Here is a 21,595-nt window from a genome sequence, read left to right on the forward strand (position 1 = left end):
GCACCCTTGGGGTCTGTGGCCAACAGGAGAGTGAGGTTAGTGAGTGTTGGAATGGCATTCCAGGATGAAACAAAGAACATTTTGCACTGACAGAGTGCTTTGGATATATATTCTGGTAAACAGCTCGATGTCATCTATGTGGAGGAGGTGGTTGACGATTGCTCCATTCCGTAGTCGTTATCCATATCCATGTTAATAATCTGCCTGAGGGGGTTCAGACCTGTGCAGAACAGACCTATGGAGAACAGAAATCCCACACTTGATGGTAACTTGTAGAATTGGCTGCAAGTGTTGTTCTCTAGTGTTGATTGCTAATTCCCCATCAAATTCATGATGAATGCTTTTGGGGTCCTGTTGATCTGATATTTTAGACATTCTAAGATCTATGGGGCATTGAGTCATAGGCTTTCTTGTACTTAATCTGGACAGTGCACAGGTTGGTCAGTCTGGTCTTATAGTCTCGAATGACTGCTCTAGGTAGCAGTAGCTGGTGTTTTGACACTGGTGTTTTCTGGGATTTCATGTATTGGGCCATGTTTCTGTTCATTGTAGCTGTTATGATGACTGACTGGAGCTTCCATGTTGTGCTGAGGCAGGTTACTGGTCTGCAGTTAGACTAGGGACTGGTCCCTTCTGGGGATCATACACCTTTGATGGTATGCCTTTTTTAAAAAAAACAAACAAACAACAAAGCTGTGAGTCTTTTCTTGGCAGTTTCTGAGGCCTAAAGGTATGGGCAGCTTGTAGTGCTTATAAGGAGGGTGGAGATGATGATACTTCCCCCTGACCTGAAGTCCTGGCTCTCCCTTCCTGTATCAATTGTGTTGTACTTCATAAATCTCTAGTTCTGATAGTTGCTTTTTTCGCGTGTTGGAAAACTGAGCTACTAGTTGTTTTGTTGTTGGGTCCCACATGCTCTTCATGTAACCCCTTGCCTTGGGATTACAATCATAGTACCATTCTAGCATTCCCGTTTGTCTATCTGCGCCCTGCCTGCTTGCTTGCTCTATGTGAAGTGAAAGTGGGGCCTTTAAAATGTAAACATGAACCTTAAGTAAAGTGTTAGGTCAGAAAGAAGAGCATGCACACCTACCACGAGAAAAAGATCATCCCTCTGAGGATTATGTTTTCATCTGGGATTACAGATGGCAATATGAAGAACAGGGCAGACGCTGAGGTCTTAATGGCAATGGGTTAATACTCAGGACTAAACTATTAAAACCCTTCTTCCGCTTCATATCCAGTACACACTGAGAGAAGCATCATTCGGTATCATTTCATTTATGCATGTAACAGTTCAGCTGTTACAGAAGTTTTTTGTAACACTTTTCTTGTATCTAGTTTTCATTTGGGGTTTATACATTTTTTTCAGTTATTTTTTTGATGGTAGCTGCTGGAATGGATTCAAAATCTAAACCCTCTGATGCTGTGCTGGTAAGATGTCAGTGTAAAACTGATTTCTATGTTCTTGTTATAATTATATAGGGAGGACTATACTCTTTAGATTTTAGACAGAAATATAATCTTAATTCTTCTAATTAGTTAAAGAAATGTGTGTTATCATTTTTAGTTCTTCATGATAGATACATCTATTGATGTAATACACTATAATTAATTTGTTTTTCAGGGCTCCAGAATGGATGATCAAATGTGTTTAATGTTAGCGTAACAGAACCTTTATTGTGATATTGGAAAAAGATTAGCCATTAGGATGAATTATCTTTACATTAAGATTCAAGAGTCAAGGTGGTCTGAAAAAACTATTTATATTGAGAAACTGTAATGTTGACAGTTAAAACAATTTTAAAAATCTCTGTGCTGAATAGGAATCCCCAGACCTAGATCAGATTCTGGACATAATGAGTTACTCACAGCGTGGACGAATGGACGGACAGTGTTGCACTCTAAGTCCTGCTAAAATAGAGACTACATCTGCAGGTCGGAATGGTGAAAATACCACAGTACAGTATATATCTCCCTTTTTTGGCCTGATTATTGATCGTTTCATTCTTGCTTCCCACAGGGTCAAAAGATGAGAGATCATCCCATACTTCAGATAATAAACAGGGACAGTATCTCAACTCGCATTTATCGTTGCCTGGATTTAATTACCAAGTACTAGACTTATGACTATAAAATGATGAGGGATACACTGTACAGGTAAGACTGATGCATAAATTACATCAACTCTCAATTATTACCTGTTTTCTCAGGAAAGTGGACGTAATGATCATCATTTCTCTGCACCTCATATCTCTGTGACTGAGAGTACTCCAGATAGAAACAGGAAGCATCTGTCAGTTCCAGTTGACCAATTACAGGTTCCTTCTCAACGTGAACGCTCAAATTCTATAAAGGTCTGTTAATGTGTTAACAAGTGTTATAACAGTGTTATTCTGAAAGCTGTAACGATTAGATTTGTTGATGTTGACTTGTTTAATTCCATGTTATCGCATATACATCACCCTATTCATTGAAACTTTATCATGCTGTTTTAACCCAAAAAGTCAGAATCACCTGCTGAACAGCTAAAGTTCATGGAGATGATTACCTATGGCCAGCGTGGACGCATGGAGGACCAGTGCTGCTCATTGGATCCTAGCAAGAGTGCTCCTTGCACACCCAGATACACAGAGAAAAAAACTGTTGCAAGTATGTTAAACATGGCTGAAAATTCAATAATTCTGGCCATTTTAATAAATTGCATTCATCATTTTAAACTTCCTTTATGAACCTGACTGTTTCTGGTTCTGACAGATTAAATATTTATATTGAAAATTTGCTGTATTTGACCAGTGTCAGATCCTGAAATGTTCTTCGATCTGTTGGCCGACACTCAGAGCCAACGGCTCGATGACCAGCGAGTGTCGCTTCCATCATTACCAGGATTACAAAATGAAAAGGACACTTCTATGGGAGATTCAAGCTACTTGTGTTACATGGTCTCTAAAGTTCAAGTAAGGAATTTTCTTTATTCATCTGCTCATTTAATGCAAAGTATCAAAATGCTGCATGGAACTTGACTGCTTGAAATGATGATATTAACTGCTTTGAGTCTGTTTTAACGGGAATGCCACATTAAAACATTTGAGGCAGATTTTCCACAGCTGTCAACCTACAGTGTGGCTTTTTAGTTAAGAGTTTAATAACCACATTATTTTATGTATTTCTAGTCAACCTATTGATCAAAAATGCTGACCTAATCTATTTTCAGGGCTCCAGAATGGATGATCAAAGGTGTTCATTACCTCAAATCCTACCCCCAGAGACACCGTGTTCATCAAACAAGGAACAGTCTGAATCTGGTTTAAACCCATTACGCTCAGCCTCCTTCAGCTCCAGTTCAGACATAAAACAACTAAAAAGTGAGGATAAAAATCCTCAAAAACAGGTATCTCTGCGCTTTCAGTTTTAGCCCCCCAAAAGAAATTGTAAACAGCATCGACACTAAACAATGAGGTTTTAAATCCTCCCATTTCTTTTTGCATGTGTTATATTTTTGTATTATTCATTCACTTAACAAAATTCACATTATCCCATCTAGTTCTTGACTCCAGCTGAACAGGAAGATCTTTTTACCTTAATTAGTAATTCCCACCATGGCCGAATGGATGAACAGCGATGTGTCCTAAATGCTACACCCCAGTCCACACCTAAGCGCCATTTCAGTCAAAGTGAAATCCCCCAAGGTCAGAAAACAGGAAATTTTCCCTTTGTTTTTTTTTTTTTTGTTTGTTTGTTTTTGCATTTGATATTTTTTCTAAATGAAAACTCAGTTGTTTTGTACGTTGATATATAACAGCGCATACATTTCTCAATGAAGCTAACAAGTATTTTATTTTTCTCTAACATCCAATGCCCAGATTCTGATAATTTCTTCAGCTTGCTGGCCAGCTCACAGGGCCGACGGCTGGACGACCAGAGAGTGTCCCTTCCTTCATTACCTGGAATACAGAATGGAGGTACCACATTAACACCCACTGCTGCTGAGACGGATGCAAGCTACTTGTGTTATCTGGTTTCCAAAGTCCAGGTTGGCCCCATATGTAACATTGCGAAAAGTTATTCACAGCTTTTGTTTCTTTGTTAAGTATCCACGAAGTTTTTGCACATATAGATTTATCAATTTTGCTTCGATCAAACTTTTTACCCACAGGGCTCAAGGATGGATGAACAGAGATGTTCTGCACCCCACATCTTCCAGAATCTGGGTACCCCATCAGCTCAGCGCAAAAATAATCTTACATCAGGCACATCTGATAAACCTCTGTGGAGGTCTGCCTCGTTAAACCGTGACAAAACTGAACAGCGTGGGCAGGTCAATGTACATACCACATATCACTCAACAAATTTTTTTACCTATACTTTCTCTGCCCTGTAATTTTATATTTCTTAAGCAAGCCACGAAAACTATATAGTGATGGACTAGAACTTTTATTATCTAGTCTTTTAAAGAAATAACATAGCTGTATTGATTGCTTTATGGCACCCTCTGTTTGATATGTCTTTTTGAGAGTTGCCCCATTTCTTATGACATATCTTTCTGTAAAACAAATTTAGGGAATATCCGCAGCTGAGCAGGAGCAGTTCCTTAAAATGATAAGTCGCATACAAAGTGGACGCATGGAAGAGCAACGCTGCTTTTTACAACCCAGCAGAAGCACACCTTCCTCACCTACACACAATGGCAGTGCTTTGAATAAAGTACCTATAGGTCAGAAAAATGCACAGTGCACTTGAATATGAGTATTTTGTCTCTGAAATGTCAAGAATAATTATTTCTCCATTACAGGCGCAGAAGCAGAGGCGTTCTTCAAAATCATCACCTCCAGTCAGTCGCGACGACTAGATGATCAGCGCGTTGCACTTCCTACCTTGCCAGGGATAAGTGGAAATTCTGAAGGAAAAGTAGACATACAACGACATACAACGGCTGAAATCCCAGTAAGTTACACAACATCTAAATTATTGGTACTGTGAAAATTAAGAAAAGTGTAATAAATGTGGTTATATATATTTTTTTAACTCTATGCACTCCCACAGAAGTTAAGTGCATGCAGGACACCATGTGTCTCTCTCTCTCTGTTTGTCATACTTAGAGACCCATCATATCCAACCATTAAATTTAACTGTAAATGACCATTATGTAGACCTTAGGCTATCTCTCGTAACCTTTGGCTTGTCTACAGTACTGTAACTAGATAACCATGACCAAAATTTCTTTCATGGCTCTAAATTTATTTACCACTCTGTCAAAAACCTCAATTAAGAGTGTTTTTCCACCACTCTACTGCTGATTATATTTTAATAAATTGCAACTGATCATTTGTTTTTCTGCAAAACGCTTGCCAGTTTAACGGTCTCTCATCATGTCTGTTCTGTAAGGCCTCTCCACTACCACAGATCACAGTGGCTAAATGTACACCTACAACTTCAAAAAAGAACTGTTCTACACCAGCCTCACAACCTCAAATGGCATATGGAAAGCCTGGTTCCACTGAGGCCTTACCCAAATCTGCTTCACTTATTCCCAAGGGAGAATTTAAGAAGAAGTCTAATTTCCCAGCTAAGGTAAATTCTTCACTTTTCCATTTTTCAATACATTCAAGTTTGTAGACAAGTATATAACAAGTAATGTAAACACACATTAGTAGAGTATAACAATTTACCAGTATTTTTATTCTCTAAAATATTATATGTTTCTGTATGGGACAAACGGATTCTTCTTTTTGAAAGCCTCCTGAACTAGAAACACAAATGCTGATATCCCAGTAAATGAAAACAAAACAGAACAAAACAAAACAAAAAAAGCTGATAAGAGATTCTGTAACACTGTTTGAGTTCAGTGACTTGTGACATGTTACAGGTAACAGTGAGTGTATCTGTGAGCTTCACACCTCAGGAGGTAAGTTGTAAGATAACTTATTACCCAAAGGTACTGCCATAATAAAAGAAGTGCCTTCAGTACTACTCTTTTCTTCTCTGGAAAATGAACAGAAGAATGCCAATGAGCCAGATGCATTTCCAGATGTCTATCTAACTCTTGGAGCCCCAGGGGACAACCTTGTGATACCTCTGAGTCCAGTATGTGGCAGGCCCTTGTCCTTTGACTTAAACCTTGTTATGAATGAAGATGTTAAGTTCAGGCATCGCTCTCCAAGCCATTCCAGTCCCAGAAAAAACAACTCCAGGCCACCATCTCCCAACAAAGGTGCAACTGGTAAAGCACATCCTACATGCTCACATGAACAGGGGAAGCTTGTGACCAGCCACATCAGTGCAGATGTAAACTCCTTCTCCCTGACTGAAAAGACTCAGCTGGAGAAAGGAATGGCTCAAGAAGGACAAAAGGGGAAAGGAGAACTTGGAAAGGTGAGGGAAAAGGCACAGCATGGAAAAGGAAAGGGCGCTGTAAAGAAAGACATGAAGAAGAGTGGCAAATAATGTACTTGTAAATTATGGGATTTAAATGTGAAAAAAATATGTAGCAAATTTTTTTATTTGTATTGTTAAAAGCTCTTATTAGAAATTATGTTGATTCTGCTTTATAGGGTCATTTGAAGGATAGTCCTTTGCTTGCTAAATTTACAGTACATATTGTGTCTATTATGTTTTGAGCTTTGCAAATTTTCTAAATGTAAATACACTGTAAGGAATTCTATTCTTTCTGTCAATTATAATTGTAATCTTGAATTAAAACCTTTGGTCTGTTAAACTCTGTGAAGATGTGACAAAAACCAAAACAAACGTGATAAAAAAAAAAAAACCCCAACAACAATAAATGGGGAATCATTTCCTTTGGTCAGACTGAATTCTGAACTTTAACATCTGCATTTAGCATTGGAGCACATGGGTCGTCTACTCCACCCACTGAGCTGAAAACATGACCATATGAAGTGGAACATGCTAAGCAATAAAAAGACAACATAATACTTTGGAAATTTTCACCATTTATTGAAGATTTACAGAGAAAGTTGTTCATATTGTATGAACTCTTAAATGCTGCAACTGGATTGCATTTCCTATTCAGCAGAGTCACTTCCCTGAAAGCAAGAGAGAGATACAGACCATAGAGTTAATGCTTATAGGGATATATTGCAGTAGAAATGCAATAGCAAAAAGTATTGCAACGTTGTTATGGTAGGATACTTTTTTTTTTATATTGGATGGATATATTGGATGTATTATCAGTAATAAAACAGAAGAGTGTCCTGCAAATTGGCATTCACTTGACATTAACTAATGTACTTTTCAAATTAGAATGTAAAAATCATGACTCCAAAAGTTGATTCTGTTCATCTGGACGTAGCGTTTTCAGTGGGAGAAAACATGACATTCAGTTTAAAAATATGTATGTGGTTAAGATATAATACTGTCAAAGAAAATAAAATACCACCTTTCCGACATCACGGCTCTTGGCTCTCAACTTGTTGACCTGGGATTCAGCAATGTCAGCACGCTCCTGAGCTTCCTCCAGCTCATGCTGGACCTTCCTGAGCCTGGACATGTGAGTGTTTGCCTGCTCCTCCTGTTAAGGATTTACAAAAATACTTACTTAGTTATAGGGGAGTCAATGGGCGTGCTATGAACCAAGCTGAAGCAGATTTGGCATATAATTGTAGTTGACTTACAGCCTCCTCAGCCTGTCTCTTGTAAGCCTTGACTTTGAGCTGCAGCTTGTCCACCAGATCCTGAAGTCTGGTCACATTCTTCTTGTCTTCCTCAGTCTACACAAAATACAGCTGTTACCCAAGAGGTATTTGAGAAGAGACAAAGGGCATGTATGCTTGTTGTTGGCAAAAGAAGACTTACCTGATAAGTGAGCTCCTTAACTCTCCTCTCATATTTACGAACCCCTTTAACAGCATCAACACCACGTCTCTGCTCAGCTTCAAGTTCAGCTTCCAGTTCCCGGACCTTTAATGCCATGATAAATAATCAACTTTGCTTCGAATATAAAGAAAAAAAACTTAAATTCATATAATTTAATCAAAATATTTTTTATGTATAAAAGCATACAATATACACTTCATACCCTGGACTCCAGTTTCTGGAGCTGCTTCTTGCCACCCTTCATGGCGAGGTTCTCTGCCTCATCCAGACGGTGCTGCAGGTCCTTGACTGTGACCTCCAGGTTCTTCTTCATCCTCTCCAGGTGAGCACTGGTGTCCTGCTCCTTCTTCAGCTCTTCAGCCATCATGGCAGCCTAAAATGATTTTCTCCATTTAATTAATTTATTTAAAAATCTATAGTAAGCTTTTATTATCACTTCAAGGAAGTTAAGTGTTTAATAGAACAGAAGAGCTAGAGATTTAAACTCACGTCAGTGATGGCTTTTTTTGCTTTCTCCTCAGCATTTCTTGCTTCCTGCACAGCATCATCCACCTCACTCTGGATCTGCACAAAATCGGCTTCGAGCTTCTTCTTCGTGTTCAGAAGACTGGTGTTCTAAAGGTTTAGGAAAAATTGTATGATATAAATATGTTGTAAGTTAATATACTGGATATTTACAGTAAATGTATAATGTATTTCCTAATTAAAATTACATTACGTTAAATGTTTCTTGACATTAAAAACAAACCTGAGAGTGAAGTAGTCCGACACGCTCACTAGCATCAACCAACTCCTGCTCAGCCACTTTGCGTCCTCTCTCTGTCTGCTCCAGAGCGGCTCTCAGCTCCTCAATCTCAGCTATCATCAGACCATTTCTGCGCTCCACCATGGCGACCTGCTCCTTCATGTCTTCCTGTCCTCTGAGAGCTTCATCAAGGTGCAGCTGGGCATCCTGATGAAATAAATCAATCAATAAATAAGTACCTATTCTGTTTCTTTAACAAATGATCAGGATAAAAGGTCACCTTGAGCTGTCCTTGGACATTCCTCAGTTGTTTCTGGGCCTCAGCAGCCTGTCTGTTGGCATGGCTCAGCTGAATCTCCATCTCATTCAGGTCTCCCTCCATCTTCTTCTTGACTCTCAGGGCATCATTCCTGCTCCTGACCTCAGCATCAAGAGTGCTCTGCATGGAGTCAATCACCCTCTGGCTGTTCCTCTTGATCTGCTCCATCTCCTCGTCCTTCTCTGCCAGCTTCCTGTCAATCTCACTTTTGACTTGGTTGAGCTCAAGCTGAATACGAAGAATCTTGGATTCTTCGTGTTCCAGAGTGCCCTGCGAGATAAGTCAGATAAGTAACAAATACCAAGTAGAATCATCAAAATAAATAATATTGACATAAAAAATATTAAACCTCTGCTTCTTCAAGGGCAGTCTGAATTTCAGCCTTTTCACTTTCTACAGTCTTCTTGGCCTTTTCCAGCTCATGGATGCTCTTTCCAGTCTCACCAATCTGCTCAGTCAGATCTGAGATCTCCTCTAAAGTAGAAAAATGAACCAAACTGTTGTTATTATCTTAGATCCAGATCTATATTCTTTGACATTTTTTGTCAAGTTATGTGTGCATACGCTGTAGGTTCTTGTTCTCTCTCTTCATGGTCTCAAGATGATCCAGAGCCTCTTCATAGGAGTTCTTCATCTTGAACAACTCAGTGCTGAGAGAACGAGCCTCCTTTTGGGCTCCTTCCAGCTCTGCCTGGCTCTCCTCATACTTCTGCTTCCATTCTGCTAGGACCTATGTTAATATAGGTTATTCGGTTAGTTGTCATTATGGGTGTATTCCTCTTATTAGTATATTGGTTATGTTTAAAACTTTACCTTATCAAAGTTCCTTTGCTTCTTGTCAAGGTTGGCAGCCAGAGCATTAGCTCTCTCCACATCAATCATGAGGTCCTCCACCTCACCCTGCAGCCTCTGCTTGGTCTTTTCCAGTGAGGCACACTTGGAGTTCACAGCCTCAATGGATTCCTCAGCCTCCTGCAGGCGCTGGGCAAGCTTTTTCCTGCAATTTGCAATAATTTGCTTGCATTAATTCCATTATGTATTAAAAGTAATACAGTATTAAATGTTTATTCACAAAAGAGAAGAAAGGATTCATGTACTTGGCCTCCTCCAGCTCCTCAGTGCGCTGGATAGCATCAGTCTCATATTTGGATCGCCACTGAGCCACCTCACTGTTGGCCTTGGACATTCCTCGCTGCAGCTCAGCCTTGGCCTCCTGCTCCTCCTCAAACTGCTCTCTGAGCAGATCACAGTCATGACGTGCTGACTGAACAGCATGAGCCAAGGCGTTCTTGGCCTGGATTTTAATAATAATACATTTTAAATAATAATAAATGTCTTTGCTTTTCTTTTATCTCTCAGTGAGCATGTTGACAAAGTAAAGTTATTCTAAATTTGAGATATAGGTTGTGAGATATAGTTAATGTGAGATAAGTTGACATTAAGTAACTTGCATTTATTCTTGTTTTCACTTGCAGATCCATGGTTCATCAATGTTCTCTTACAATGTATGTAATGCTGAATATAATACTTCTTTAATATGACATCTGGTACCTTCACTTCCTCCTCAGTATGTCGCTTAAGCTCTTCAATCTGTTGAGTGTAAGCCTGTTTGCCTCTGGTAAGCTGGGAAATAAGAGCTTCCTTTTCCTCAAGCTGACGAGAAAATTCACCTGGGCAAAGCAGATTAAAGAAAAATACTTTTCATAACTGAAAAATCACCATGTATTTTAAACACAAACAATATCATCTGTTTGAAACATAAATTGTTTCTGAACTTAAAACGGCTACTAATTAAAATACAGTTACATACTTCATATCTTTGGATACACACCATTCTCAGTTTGGAGTCTTGCCCTCTGTGCACTTATGTCATTAAGCTGGCGAACATTCTCATCATTTTTGGACTTGAGCTCACTTAACTGGTCTTCAAGAGTTCGGCACATTTTCTCCAGATTGCCCTATAAATGGCACATAATTGTCATGACTCAAATCCAGGAAAGATATAACTATTGCACTCTTTCATTGTTTAGATAGCCGCTTTTCCTCAAAATTGCATACCTTTGCTTTGGCAACAGCCTCCATATTGCTTGCGAGGTCATCAATCTCCATCTTGTACTCGCTCTTTTCTTTCTCCAGCTTCTGTTTGACACGCTGGAGGTTGTCAATCTGCTCTCCGAGCTCTGCAACACTGTCAGCCTGCTTCTTACGGAGAGCTGCTGCAGTAGCTTCATGCTGCAGAGTTGATTCTTCAAGATCACGACGCAGTTTCTGGAACTCAGCCTCTCGCTTCTTGTTCATCTCAATCTGAGCAGCTGTTGCTCCACCAGCTTCCTCGAGCCTCTCGCTGATCTCTTCAAGCTCCCTGGAGAGGTCGGCTCTCTGCTTCTCTACCTTAGCCCGAGCTGCCCTCTCAGCCTCAATCTCCTCTTCCAGCTCTTCAATACGAGCCTTTAGGGTAATAACACCACAAAGACTTACTGAGTTGACATATTTTAGTTTTACTGAACATAATATTCACCTAAAATAATGGTACCTGGAGTTCTTTGATCTTCTTCTGAAGCTGAGCACCAAGAGATTGCTCATCCTCAATCTTGCCAAGAAGCTGACTGATTTCAAAGTCTTTCCTGTAAGCGGAGAAGAAAAAGAAATGACTCTGACAGCTCTGTGGCTCTTCTGAATGCAAGTGTAGGAACTTTATCAGTAACTGTTTTTTACTTCTTGATTTTCTCATCAGACTGCTGCTTGTCATTCTCCAGATCCATTATGGATTCCTGGGCCAGTTTCAGATCTCCCTCCAGCTTTCTCTTGGCTCTCTCAAGGTCCATGCGGAGCTTCTTCTCTTGCTCCAGTGAACCCTCAAGCTATTAAAAAATTTTACATATTTTTTTTACAACTGAATAATTCATAATAATATAAAAATAAGAAATTTCCTTTTTAAAAAAAGATGATGTTTTCTTACATCATCAACTTGCTGTTCCAGTTTTGTCTTGGCTTTGGTCAGAGTGTTGACTTTGTCCTCCTCTGCCTGGAGATCATCCAGTGTTTGCTGATGGGCCTCTTGTAAGGCTTTCTTCTCCTTGGTTAACTTGGCAATTGACTCATCTTGAGAAGCCATCTCCTCTGTCAGGTTTTTCACCTAAAATAAATAATAATTGGGAATTTCCCATGAAAGTTAATAAATTAACATGGCAAAATAAAACATTACAGCATATAAACATATTATGCTTTTGTAATTTGGTGAAAACTACTATCACTATGAACTGAACCTTGTTTTCTGTGGCATGTTTCTCCTTCTCCACTTTGGCCAAGGTGAGCTCCAAGTCATCAATGTCCTTCTTTAGCTCAGAGCATTCATCCTCCAGCTTCCTCTTCTTAGCAGTCAGCTCAGCATTGATTTCCTCTTCATCCTCCAGTCTCTCACTCGTCTCTTTGAGTTTGGCCTCGAGCTGGATTTTGCTCTTAATGAGCCCCTCACACCTTTCTTCAGCATCAGAGAGATTCTCATTTTCCTGTGACAAGGCAAGAAATATGGGAATTATATTATTATATTATAGTATAAGAAGAATAATTATTATCATACTTTTATAAATAAATAATATTATCATGTTTTTAATTACAGCAATTCAGCACAGTTCTCAGTTACAGCACATCTCACAGCCAAACACCTGACTGAAAAAGTAAGACTGATAAATAGACTAATATGTGGTTATTTTTCAACTAATTGAACATTATTATAATAGAACATGTATTTTCTCCCCCCTGTTACTCACAGCTGCTACTTGAAGTTGCAGGTCATTCTTTTCCTGCAGTAGTGAAACCATTTTCTCTTCCAGTTCCTTCTTCTTGGCCAGAGCAGTAGCCAGGTCTGTCTGCATCTTCTCATAGTTCTCCTTCATCTGAGCCAACTCTTTCTCAGTCTCAGCACTCTTCAGAAGAGGCTTGATCTTAAAGTACAGATGCATCCATGGCCAGTTCTTGACATTCATGAATGAACGGATGTTGTACTGGATGGAGAAGATAGCATCTCTACAAAAACAACGCAAATTACCATGCTTTGATATACTGCTTTTGCGTAACATCATATGATATTTAAATAGTAATTTGACATATTGTTTCAGAATTATACCTTCTCTCCATCATCTTCACAAACTCTTTCCTCATGAGGTATCCTCTGCAGAGAGCCTGAGTCATGGTCACCAGCTCAGCCAGTTTCTCATCTCTCATCTCCTCAAGAGTGCCCAGCAGACCAGCTTTGAAGAACACCTGCGTTGAAGTGAAACAAATTAGTTCACATGAATTAGTTCTGTTGAATACAACAGGAGGTTGTAAAGGTCATCATAAAGTGTACCTTTGTGTGCCCAAACTTGTACTGTGTGTGATCCACATCAATGGAGCCAAGCAGCTTCTCTGAAGCTTTCTTGTTGTCAATGAACTGTCCCTCAGGGATGACGCTGGCATTCAACACTTTGTATCTGTAAGAAAATATAGTGATGTTACTTGGATTTTGCACCCATTGTCCTTGTGTTTTCCCTTTTCCAGTACCTTTGAAGTTATTTTAACTTGCTTATAAAGAAAACAGAAGTCACCTCTGCTTGAAGTCACCATAGAGGATTCTGCTGGGGAAACCCTTTCTGCAGATTCTGATGCCCTCCAGGACACCATTACACCTCAGCTGGTGGATGACCAAGTGATTTTCCATAAGACCTGAAAGTTAAAAATTCATATAGTTTAAATCATTTACATATGTCACTGTTTAACATTTTGTAAAATCAGTATGACTGTGTGCTTTTTACCTGGAGTCTTTGACTCATTGGGAATCAGGCAACGAACAAAGTGAGGATGAGTGCTCCTTAAGTTGGTCATCAGTTTGCCCAGGTTTTCCTGGGGGGGAGGGGACATATTTAAACAAATGTTAGCTGCTTAAAATAAACCAACACATTTGAATAGGATCTTGATATTTTTTTGTGGCGGTTCAAAATACCCTGAAAAGAGCAGACACGGTCTGGAAAGAACCACCCTTCTTCTTTCCACCACCCTTCTTGCCACCACCAGAGGCATCTGTTGTTCAATACACTTAATTAAGAGAACTGAATAACTAATGCTATAGTGAGTGTTTTACAATAATTTAATTTTAAACCATATTTTCAATGAAAAAAATAACTGTGTGGTCACTGATTCAACTTCATTTCCTAGAGGAAACATATTTAATGAGTATTCACAAATGGTCATGTATTTTTTTTACATTATTTATTTCCTACCATCAGCTCCAGCATGGGCTGCATACAGGAAGCACAGCAGTTTGTTTGAAGACTTCTGGTAGAGCTGCACAACTGAGTCATTCAGTGGGTCCTTGTTCTTGTCCAGCCAGCCAGTGATATTGTAGTCCACTGTACCAGCATAGTGAACCAGGGAGAAGTGTGCTTCTGCTTTACCCTTTGCAGGCTTTGGCTTCTCAAATGCCTTGCTCTTGCCAAGATGCTGATCGTGCAGCTTGTTCTTGAAAGAAGTGTCTGTAGCCTTGGGGAACATGCACTCCTCTTCAAGAATGGAGAAGATGCCCATTGGCTGAAAAGAGAAGTTGTATTCAGGAAAAATCTGTATTTTAGTACCTAGTCAGAAACTGCCATTTTAGTCCCGAGCGGCACATCTGAGTGGTCTTACCTTCTCAATAAGCTCAATGCAGGCAGCCAAGTCCATACCAAAGTCAATGAACTCCCATTGAATGCCCTCTTTCTTGTACTCCTCTTGCTCCAGGACAAACATGTGATGGTTGAAAAACTGTTGCAGTTTCTCATTGGTGAAGTTGATGCAGAGTTGCTCCAAGCTGTTGAACTGTAGTAACAGAAAGGTAATTCATATCTTGACAAAAATCATATTTATCTTTAAATCCGGTCTCACATTTTTGAAATGCTTACATCAAAGATCTCAAATCCAGCGATATCCAGCACTCCAATGAAGAACTGCCTGGGCTGCTTTGTGTCCAGCATCTCATTGATACGGATAACCATCCACAAGAACATTTTCTCATAGACAGATTTGCACAGAGCTGAAACAGCATTGTTGACCTGGCAAACAAGAATTTAGAATTATACAAAACCATATGAATACAGCTATAATGTTTATAATTATAATATGATAATACAAGTCTCCCTTTTTTAAATTACCTGTGGGACAGTCTGACCTTTGGTCACCATCTCATTCCCAACCTTGACTCTTGGGTAGCACAGAGCTTTCAGCATGTCAGCTGAATTCAGGCCCATGAGGTAGGCGATTTTATCAGCCTCTGATTGGAAAAACAAAAATGTTTCATAATGTAACAAAGAAATGTTAACACTATGGAATGAGCTAAAACACAACTGAAATCCGCATTGATAGTAGTGCTAAAGATTTATTTTACATTTTATGAACAATTGCAGGCAGTCACTCTGCTCAGTCATTACATAAGTATGATATTTATCTGTCTAAATGGGAATGGTTAATGCTATGGATGTCACTGTAGTTCTAAGAGTTAATGTGAATTATTACTGCATGAGGATGTAATATTACAAAATCAATTTGATTACCCTCAGTGCCATCAGGTTCAGCCTGCTCTTCACGCTGCTTCTGCTTGAATTTCATGTTACCATGATGCATCACAGCGCCAGTCAGCTTGTAGATGCCCGTCTTCTCGTCAGCACTGAAGCCCAAGATGTCAATAGCAGTCTGTAATCCAAGCACAGCATTAACTTTTAAACAAGTTATTGTGACAGTCTGCCTTTATTCTACACGTTACCATCAACTTACATCTGTTGCAATGAACTCCTCCACATCATTGATACTTTTCACTGTGATTTCACCTTGACTGATCATTGGATAGTCATAAGGGTTAGTGGTGATTAGAAGAGCCTCTAGAAGAAAGTAGAAGAAATGCATGAGTGGAACATGGTTATTTCCTTATTGTTTTTTAATTGAGCAAGATTAGTGATTGACATAACGATTTATATAACACAGAGAAGAAAGTGACTAGGTTAGGAAAACTGAGGGAAGAAAACAGTAAAATCAAGTGTAACTTCAAGATTATTATATGTTAAAAACACAACTTTACACTATGAGGCGCTGTTGTGCATGTGTGTATGTGTGAAATTATATGTTTGGGTGGGTGTAAGGATATAGTGGGTTGAGAAACAGAAAGAGAGAGAGAGGAGAGGTAGCACCTTAAAAAGTTATTTGATTAATAATGTTTGCTTTTTTTCCTCAAACAACAAAAGAAGTAGCTTAATTGGAGTGGTTCCCAGATAAAGACTATTCTTTTCTTTAAAACAACTGGGGGTATGGAAAGTAATTTACAGTATGTCTTGTTCAGTTCATCACATACCCAGGAGCTCAGGCTTGTGGCCAGTCATCAGCTGATAGAAGATATGGTAGCTTCTCTCAGCAGACAACTGGAAGGTGACACGGGACTTCTCCAGCAGATCTGTGAACAATTGTTGAATAGGAAGTGTGATGATCAAACAGCACAAGGCATTTCATTTGTATACTACTAACTACAAAAGGAAAATAACGCTAACTTACATGTTTCAATATCAGCTGAGGCTAGCTTTCCAGTGGAGCCAAAGTGAATTCTGATGAATTTACCCTGAACATTCACCACAAAATGTCAGTTTGGCTCTGGGTAACAGTAGGTGTAAGAAAATTATGTTAGAGTCCAGAACACGAATACTTACAAAACGAGAGGAGTTGTCATTCCTCACGGTCTTGGCATTTCCATATGCCTCCAGCAGAGGGTTAGCTGCAATGATTTGATCTTCCAGTGAACCCTACACAGAGACATCAAACAGCGGTTTAGAAACAGCAGCAGCAATCACCTGTGACAAACACATTTGATTTGAACACAATTTTACCTGTATTTTTCCTGAGGATGTTTCAGCTTTCTTAGCTCCAGCTACTGCAATTGTTGCAAAATACTGGATAACACGCTTGGTGTTTACAGTCTTTCCTGCACCAGATTCTCCACTGGGGAATTAAAGCATGATTTTTACTTTGCAATATAATTATGATTTTTACTAAAGAAGTGTTCTTGTAATGTTTTGTTATACTTACGTAATGAGGATAGACTGATTCTCACGATCTGAAATATAAGAGCACACGCATATTAAGCCTACAGTTGACAATCCTCATTGTCCCATGCACCTGAATCTTTAATTAACTTTGATTTTACCAGTGAGCATGAACTGATAGGCATTATCAGAGATGGAGAAGATGTGGGGTGGAGCCTCAATCCTCTTCTTGCCTCTGTATGCCACAACAACCTGAGCATCATACACAGGAAGCCACTTGTAGGGATTCACGACGACGCAGAACAGGCCGGAATAAGTCTGTAATAACAAAGAAACAGAAACATATATATAGTTGTTACTCAGAAAAAATACAAGCAAAGTATATTATGAGATTAAAGCTTACATAGATCATCCATGATGCAAAACGCTCTTTGAGGTTAAACAGCACGGCAGGCTCATTGAGGTGGGTCATCATGGCCATGTCCTCAATTTTATCGAACTTTGGAGGATTCATGGGGTGGATGTCATCCTCTTTTACAGTGACTGTCTGCATTTGAAAAAGAATAAAATTAAACAAAACCTTTTTTAACATAGTACATTAGATAATCCATAAAATGAATCTAATCTTTTCTAAGAAAGTTGAAGAATTAATTGTTTTACTTACCTTTCCTGTAACTGTCTCAACAGTTGCTTTACCACCCTCTCTTTTGGTGAGTTTACCCTTCACGTACATGTCATCAACATCAGTTACAAAGTAGGCAGTTTTGGCATCAAAAGGAGTGTTCTGAGCCTCTAATCTCTCTTTCTCAGGTTTTCGGAGGTAAATGGCTGCAGGGCCATAGGCCTCCATCTCTGCATCTGTGCTCATGATGGAACTTTAGGGGGCTGAAATTGAGAGGTTGAGAGGTTTTGTTTCTTATGTCTTTGTTTTCATAAACATCCCCATGCTAATGTGTGTGTTTGGGAATTGTTCAGATATCACAGAAAATACACTATAATGTACCTTCCTTAGTCCCAGCAGAAAACTGTAAACTCTTGGTTCTGTTGCTTGAATCCTAATAACAAACCATCAAGTATAATAAATATGGGTGTCCATTAATTTCAAAATATACTACTACTACTACTACTACTACTACTAATAATAATAATAATAAAATTATTATTATTAGTTGTTGTAGTAGTAGTAGCTGTAAACAATTCTAAAAGCATTAAAACTTGCAGTGTTAAATATCCCAAAGCTATGATAAAATTGTGTTTCACAATACAAAATAGCTGAAGTTAATGTTCTTACCTGAGTTGGAAGCCTACCAGTTGCTGACTGAGACTGAAGCACCCTCTTTTATAGAGGGAGAACTTTTTTCCTCAGTAGGTGTGCCTCGCTCAGTTTGGTCATGTATTCTTGTCATGTTGCTGTTAATCCTGTGACAGTGACAGTTGCTGTGATTAAACTGCTTTGCAAGCACATTTGTAACAGAAGGTTTTCCCTCTGTGGCCAAACTGGGCAGTCAAAAGACACAGTGCTGATAGAAGATGATGAAAAATAACTGCAAGAGCGATTACTTTGAAAGATAACACTACAGATATTTTACATTTGATAATATATAACTTACAAGACATGTAACAAGTCTTCTCTTAATTTCGATGTGTAAAATACTGTTCATATAAAAGATGAATTAGATTTATGAGCATCAATGTTTTTATTAATAATACATTTCTATTATTACTTCTATTGATAATAACAATAACAACAACAACAACAACAATAATAATAATAATAATTATTATTATTAATAATGCTGCTACTGCTATAATAATAATTATTATTATAATTATAATTATTATTATTATTATAGCAGTAGCAGCAGAAGGTTTATTAGAATTACTTTTACAAATTTGGAGAAGCACCAAATGTCACTGGTGTACTGTTGCTCTTCACACATGTCAGATTTGGTGGTCCAATAAAAAAAGGGGGCAGCAAGTGAACAACTGTTCCATAAAGCAAGGTCAAAACATTCCATATAGATCAACTGATTTAAAAACATTTTAGTATCAACAGATTAATGAGTCTTTTTCTCCTAATGCTCACTCATTGTATCATCTGATTTAGCTCTGTAATGTGTAGAACAGTTGTTGAGCACGTATCAAAGATTCTAACCATTTGTAGAAAATATATTCTTATAATATTTAATTAACATACAAGCCTGGCTGGTTCTTGCTTCTCTACAATGTTATTATTAATCATCCTAGTGGAACATGTCATGACACAGGCTGTGGTTTTGGAGAAGCATGTAAATGTCACTGGTGTACAGTTGCAGGACAAGCATACATCTCAGATGTCTGAAGTGAGACTGAGCGCCATTCCATAAAAGCTTAGAAGAGATTACATATCGTCTTGGAATGGAGTGGATGAACAGTTGCCATCTAGAATGGGATAAGACCCAAAATAAGACCTGTGGCAATAAACAAGATTTTAGAGATGCCAGGACTGTAATAGTAAAGTGAATGAAAACTATATCCATGATTATTTTTACATTTAAGGCTTAGCTTAATATTAAATTCATAAAGGTAAAAAGGAAAACAAAGCTGTATTTTGTTTTTTTGCTTTTTTGCCTTTTTGAATTTAGCAAAAGAGATGACCTTGAGGTATGTAATCCATATAACCTCTGTGCACAGGTGGGTTTTCAGTGCAAACATGCAGAACACGTGCTTCCCAAGTAAAGTCAAACGTCTTCAGTTTTTTTCAGTCACCCTTAATAGCATTTGCCATAGATGTTTTAAGATCTTACAGGGTCAACTTGCTTGTTAAAAACTTTGTATGCATGATCTTAATATAGTTATGGTTACACACTATTTCATACATATCATACAAATATCAATCTGTCCTTCCATCCATGTTAATTTAGCAGCATTTTTTTTTATTTGCTAAAACAAAAAAACAAAAACAAAACAAATAAAGCTGTGCTGGGCTACCCTGAATACACGCTGTTTTTCATCTCTGGTGACAAAATGTAACAACTGTTCCAAATACACACAATTGACAAATTAAAGGAAAAGCACAAATGCTTGACCCACACAGTGAGGGGATCCAGTGGCTTTGTTTTGCTTTGGGAGGTATTTTGTTGACAATGTTTGGGCCCCCTTTAGAGGAAAGCCTTGTACTGTAAATCACTTCAGAGTTGTTCTGATTGATCACCTTTATCCTGTGATGAAACTGTTATATTCTGATGGGACAGAATGGGAAGTTGGTTCTTCCAGCATGACAATTCCTTCATCCTCATGGTGTGAGGGGTCAGCTAATGGTTTGATGCGTTTGAAAATGGTATGAATCTGATCTCAACTCAATGAAATACCTATGGGAGGTGATAAGCAGATATGTTAGACTGTATTCTCCACTGCCATCAATAAAACAACAAATAAATTAATCCCTGCAGTAGAATTACAAAGACTTTCAAATACCAGTGTAATTAACCCCAGAGCAGAAAGACTAACCTGCTTCAAGTTGCAGAATTCGTTTTAAACTGACCTTTGATAGTTTTAAGTACAGTGTTTGAAGTTTACACATGTATACAAATGTAAAGTTTTTTCATAATTTTTTGCTTAAACTTATTTTTTTTTTAAATTCATATGAAATTACTGTGAATCCAAACATCATACAATTTAGACTTAACCTACTGGGATACAGTGAATAAAACAAGCCTTTTTTTAGAAGGTGCCAATGGGTACATGGGTAGAGATTGATTGTCCTGACTAATGTTCTCCTTTGAATGTCCTTGGGTGTGTAGATGCTTATAGATGGCCCTCTGCACTAAGCCCTAAACTGAGTAAAAACATGCCAACCATGTCTGGCAAGGAGGAGCCTAAGAAGCTTTAAAAGAGTGTTAGATTATTCCATGACGGGGTAGTAGCACTGGGAGAATGATGGGTAGTGTGTCTTTAGCTTTCGTTCTTTGACTTTAATCTTTGTTTTATGTTTTCAGAAAAAGGGTACAGACAGAGAAGGGGAACTTTCTAGAGTGCCCCCTTTATAAGACTGAAATTTCAGGTGATTTTGTTTCTCCGTGTAACTTATTAGTTTAATATGAAATGTAGTAACTTGTAAAGTGACACAAAAATACAAGAAGGAAAAAGAAAGCTTGAAGAGGTGAGACTAACTATAAAACTCTCTATGTGTGCTTAACAATATTTTTGCATCAGATCATTAATAAGCTAATACTAATTAGCATGCTGGAACTGGAGCTGTTATATGTTATATATGATCATATAAATAAAAAGTACAGAACACAGTTTTAACTGTTTGAGAATATTGTGAACTAAAAAGTGCGTGTATACTTGTACAATGTTTCCTATGAGATGAGAAAAAAATCCCTAACACTTCAGTAGTTTGAGTGAGAAAAGAAATAACATTAAATTGTAGTAGTTTCACTCCTAGTTCAAGCAGACAATTGCTGCTTGCCTAATTGGTCAGTTATTCATTAGAGACACGCTAACAGCTTTGTTTAAAGGACCATAGTTTGTGTCAGTCATATGAGACTATATCTTTCAGCTGCTGGGTATGTGCACTACAATGCTCAAGCTAACCCCGAAAAATGTACTGGCTCACAAATTCACATCCTGCTAGTGTAATATGATCTCATAAATACAATCTGTCCAGGGGCTTGGAAC

General features: G+C 38.4%; 2 protein-coding genes across 4 annotated transcripts; one reads left to right on the plus strand and one right to left on the minus strand.

Annotated features, from left to right (window-relative positions):
• The first annotated feature begins 1,159 nt into the window (after nucleotides 1–1,159).
• LOC134626327 (uncharacterized) lies at nucleotides 1,160–7,400 on the plus strand. 3 transcript variants are annotated; one of them, XM_063472053.1, is made up of 15 exons: nucleotides 1,160–1,434; nucleotides 1,827–1,938; nucleotides 2,024–2,115; nucleotides 2,214–2,357; nucleotides 2,508–2,652; nucleotides 2,797–2,957; nucleotides 3,215–3,391; nucleotides 3,545–3,689; nucleotides 3,864–4,033; nucleotides 4,157–4,324; nucleotides 4,561–4,714; nucleotides 4,793–4,944; nucleotides 5,386–5,571; nucleotides 5,867–5,905; nucleotides 5,998–7,400. In XM_063472053.1, the coding sequence occupies exons 1-15, from the start codon at nucleotides 1,384–1,386 to the stop codon at nucleotides 6,442–6,444; spliced, it is 2,343 nt and encodes a 780-aa protein (XP_063328123.1). In that variant the 5' UTR covers nucleotides 1,160–1,383; the 3' UTR covers nucleotides 6,445–7,400. The 3 variants fall into 3 exon arrangements, with proteins under 3 accessions (XP_063328123.1, XP_063328124.1, XP_063328126.1); XM_063472054.1 differs by having other exon boundaries at nucleotides 1,163–1,434; nucleotides 4,157–4,318; XM_063472056.1 differs by having other exon boundaries at nucleotides 1,166–1,434; nucleotides 2,024–2,357; nucleotides 2,512–2,652; nucleotides 5,998–6,600.
• Nucleotides 7,023–17,801, minus strand: LOC134626312 (myosin heavy chain, fast skeletal muscle-like). The gene is made up of 39 exons (XM_063472023.2): nucleotides 17,598–17,801; nucleotides 17,337–17,480; nucleotides 17,095–17,251; nucleotides 16,977–17,004; nucleotides 16,778–16,889; nucleotides 16,601–16,693; nucleotides 16,449–16,512; nucleotides 16,252–16,350; nucleotides 15,681–15,784; nucleotides 15,461–15,599; nucleotides 15,062–15,180; nucleotides 14,813–14,962; nucleotides 14,559–14,729; nucleotides 14,156–14,462; nucleotides 13,879–13,955; nucleotides 13,691–13,778; nucleotides 13,484–13,601; nucleotides 13,246–13,369; nucleotides 13,024–13,160; nucleotides 12,668–12,923; nucleotides 12,164–12,406; nucleotides 11,857–12,033; nucleotides 11,613–11,758; nucleotides 11,431–11,521; nucleotides 10,956–11,345; nucleotides 10,729–10,855; nucleotides 10,449–10,567; nucleotides 9,995–10,191; nucleotides 9,711–9,894; nucleotides 9,462–9,627; nucleotides 9,247–9,371; nucleotides 8,859–9,167; nucleotides 8,582–8,785; nucleotides 8,323–8,448; nucleotides 8,036–8,206; nucleotides 7,813–7,917; nucleotides 7,632–7,727; nucleotides 7,397–7,528; nucleotides 7,023–7,043 (listed from the first exon to the last, which is right to left on the minus strand). Exons 1-39 carry the CDS (start codon nucleotides 17,799–17,801, stop codon nucleotides 7,023–7,025), a joined length of 5,820 nt encoding a protein of 1,939 aa, XP_063328093.1.
• Between the last annotated feature and the right edge of the window lie 3,794 nt (nucleotides 17,802–21,595).

The sequence above is a fragment of the Pelmatolapia mariae genome, linkage group LG4 (genome assembly GCF_036321145.2).
Source record: "Pelmatolapia mariae isolate MD_Pm_ZW linkage group LG4, Pm_UMD_F_2, whole genome shotgun sequence".
Classification (NCBI taxonomy): Eukaryota; Metazoa; Chordata; class Actinopteri; order Cichliformes; family Cichlidae; genus Pelmatolapia; species Pelmatolapia mariae.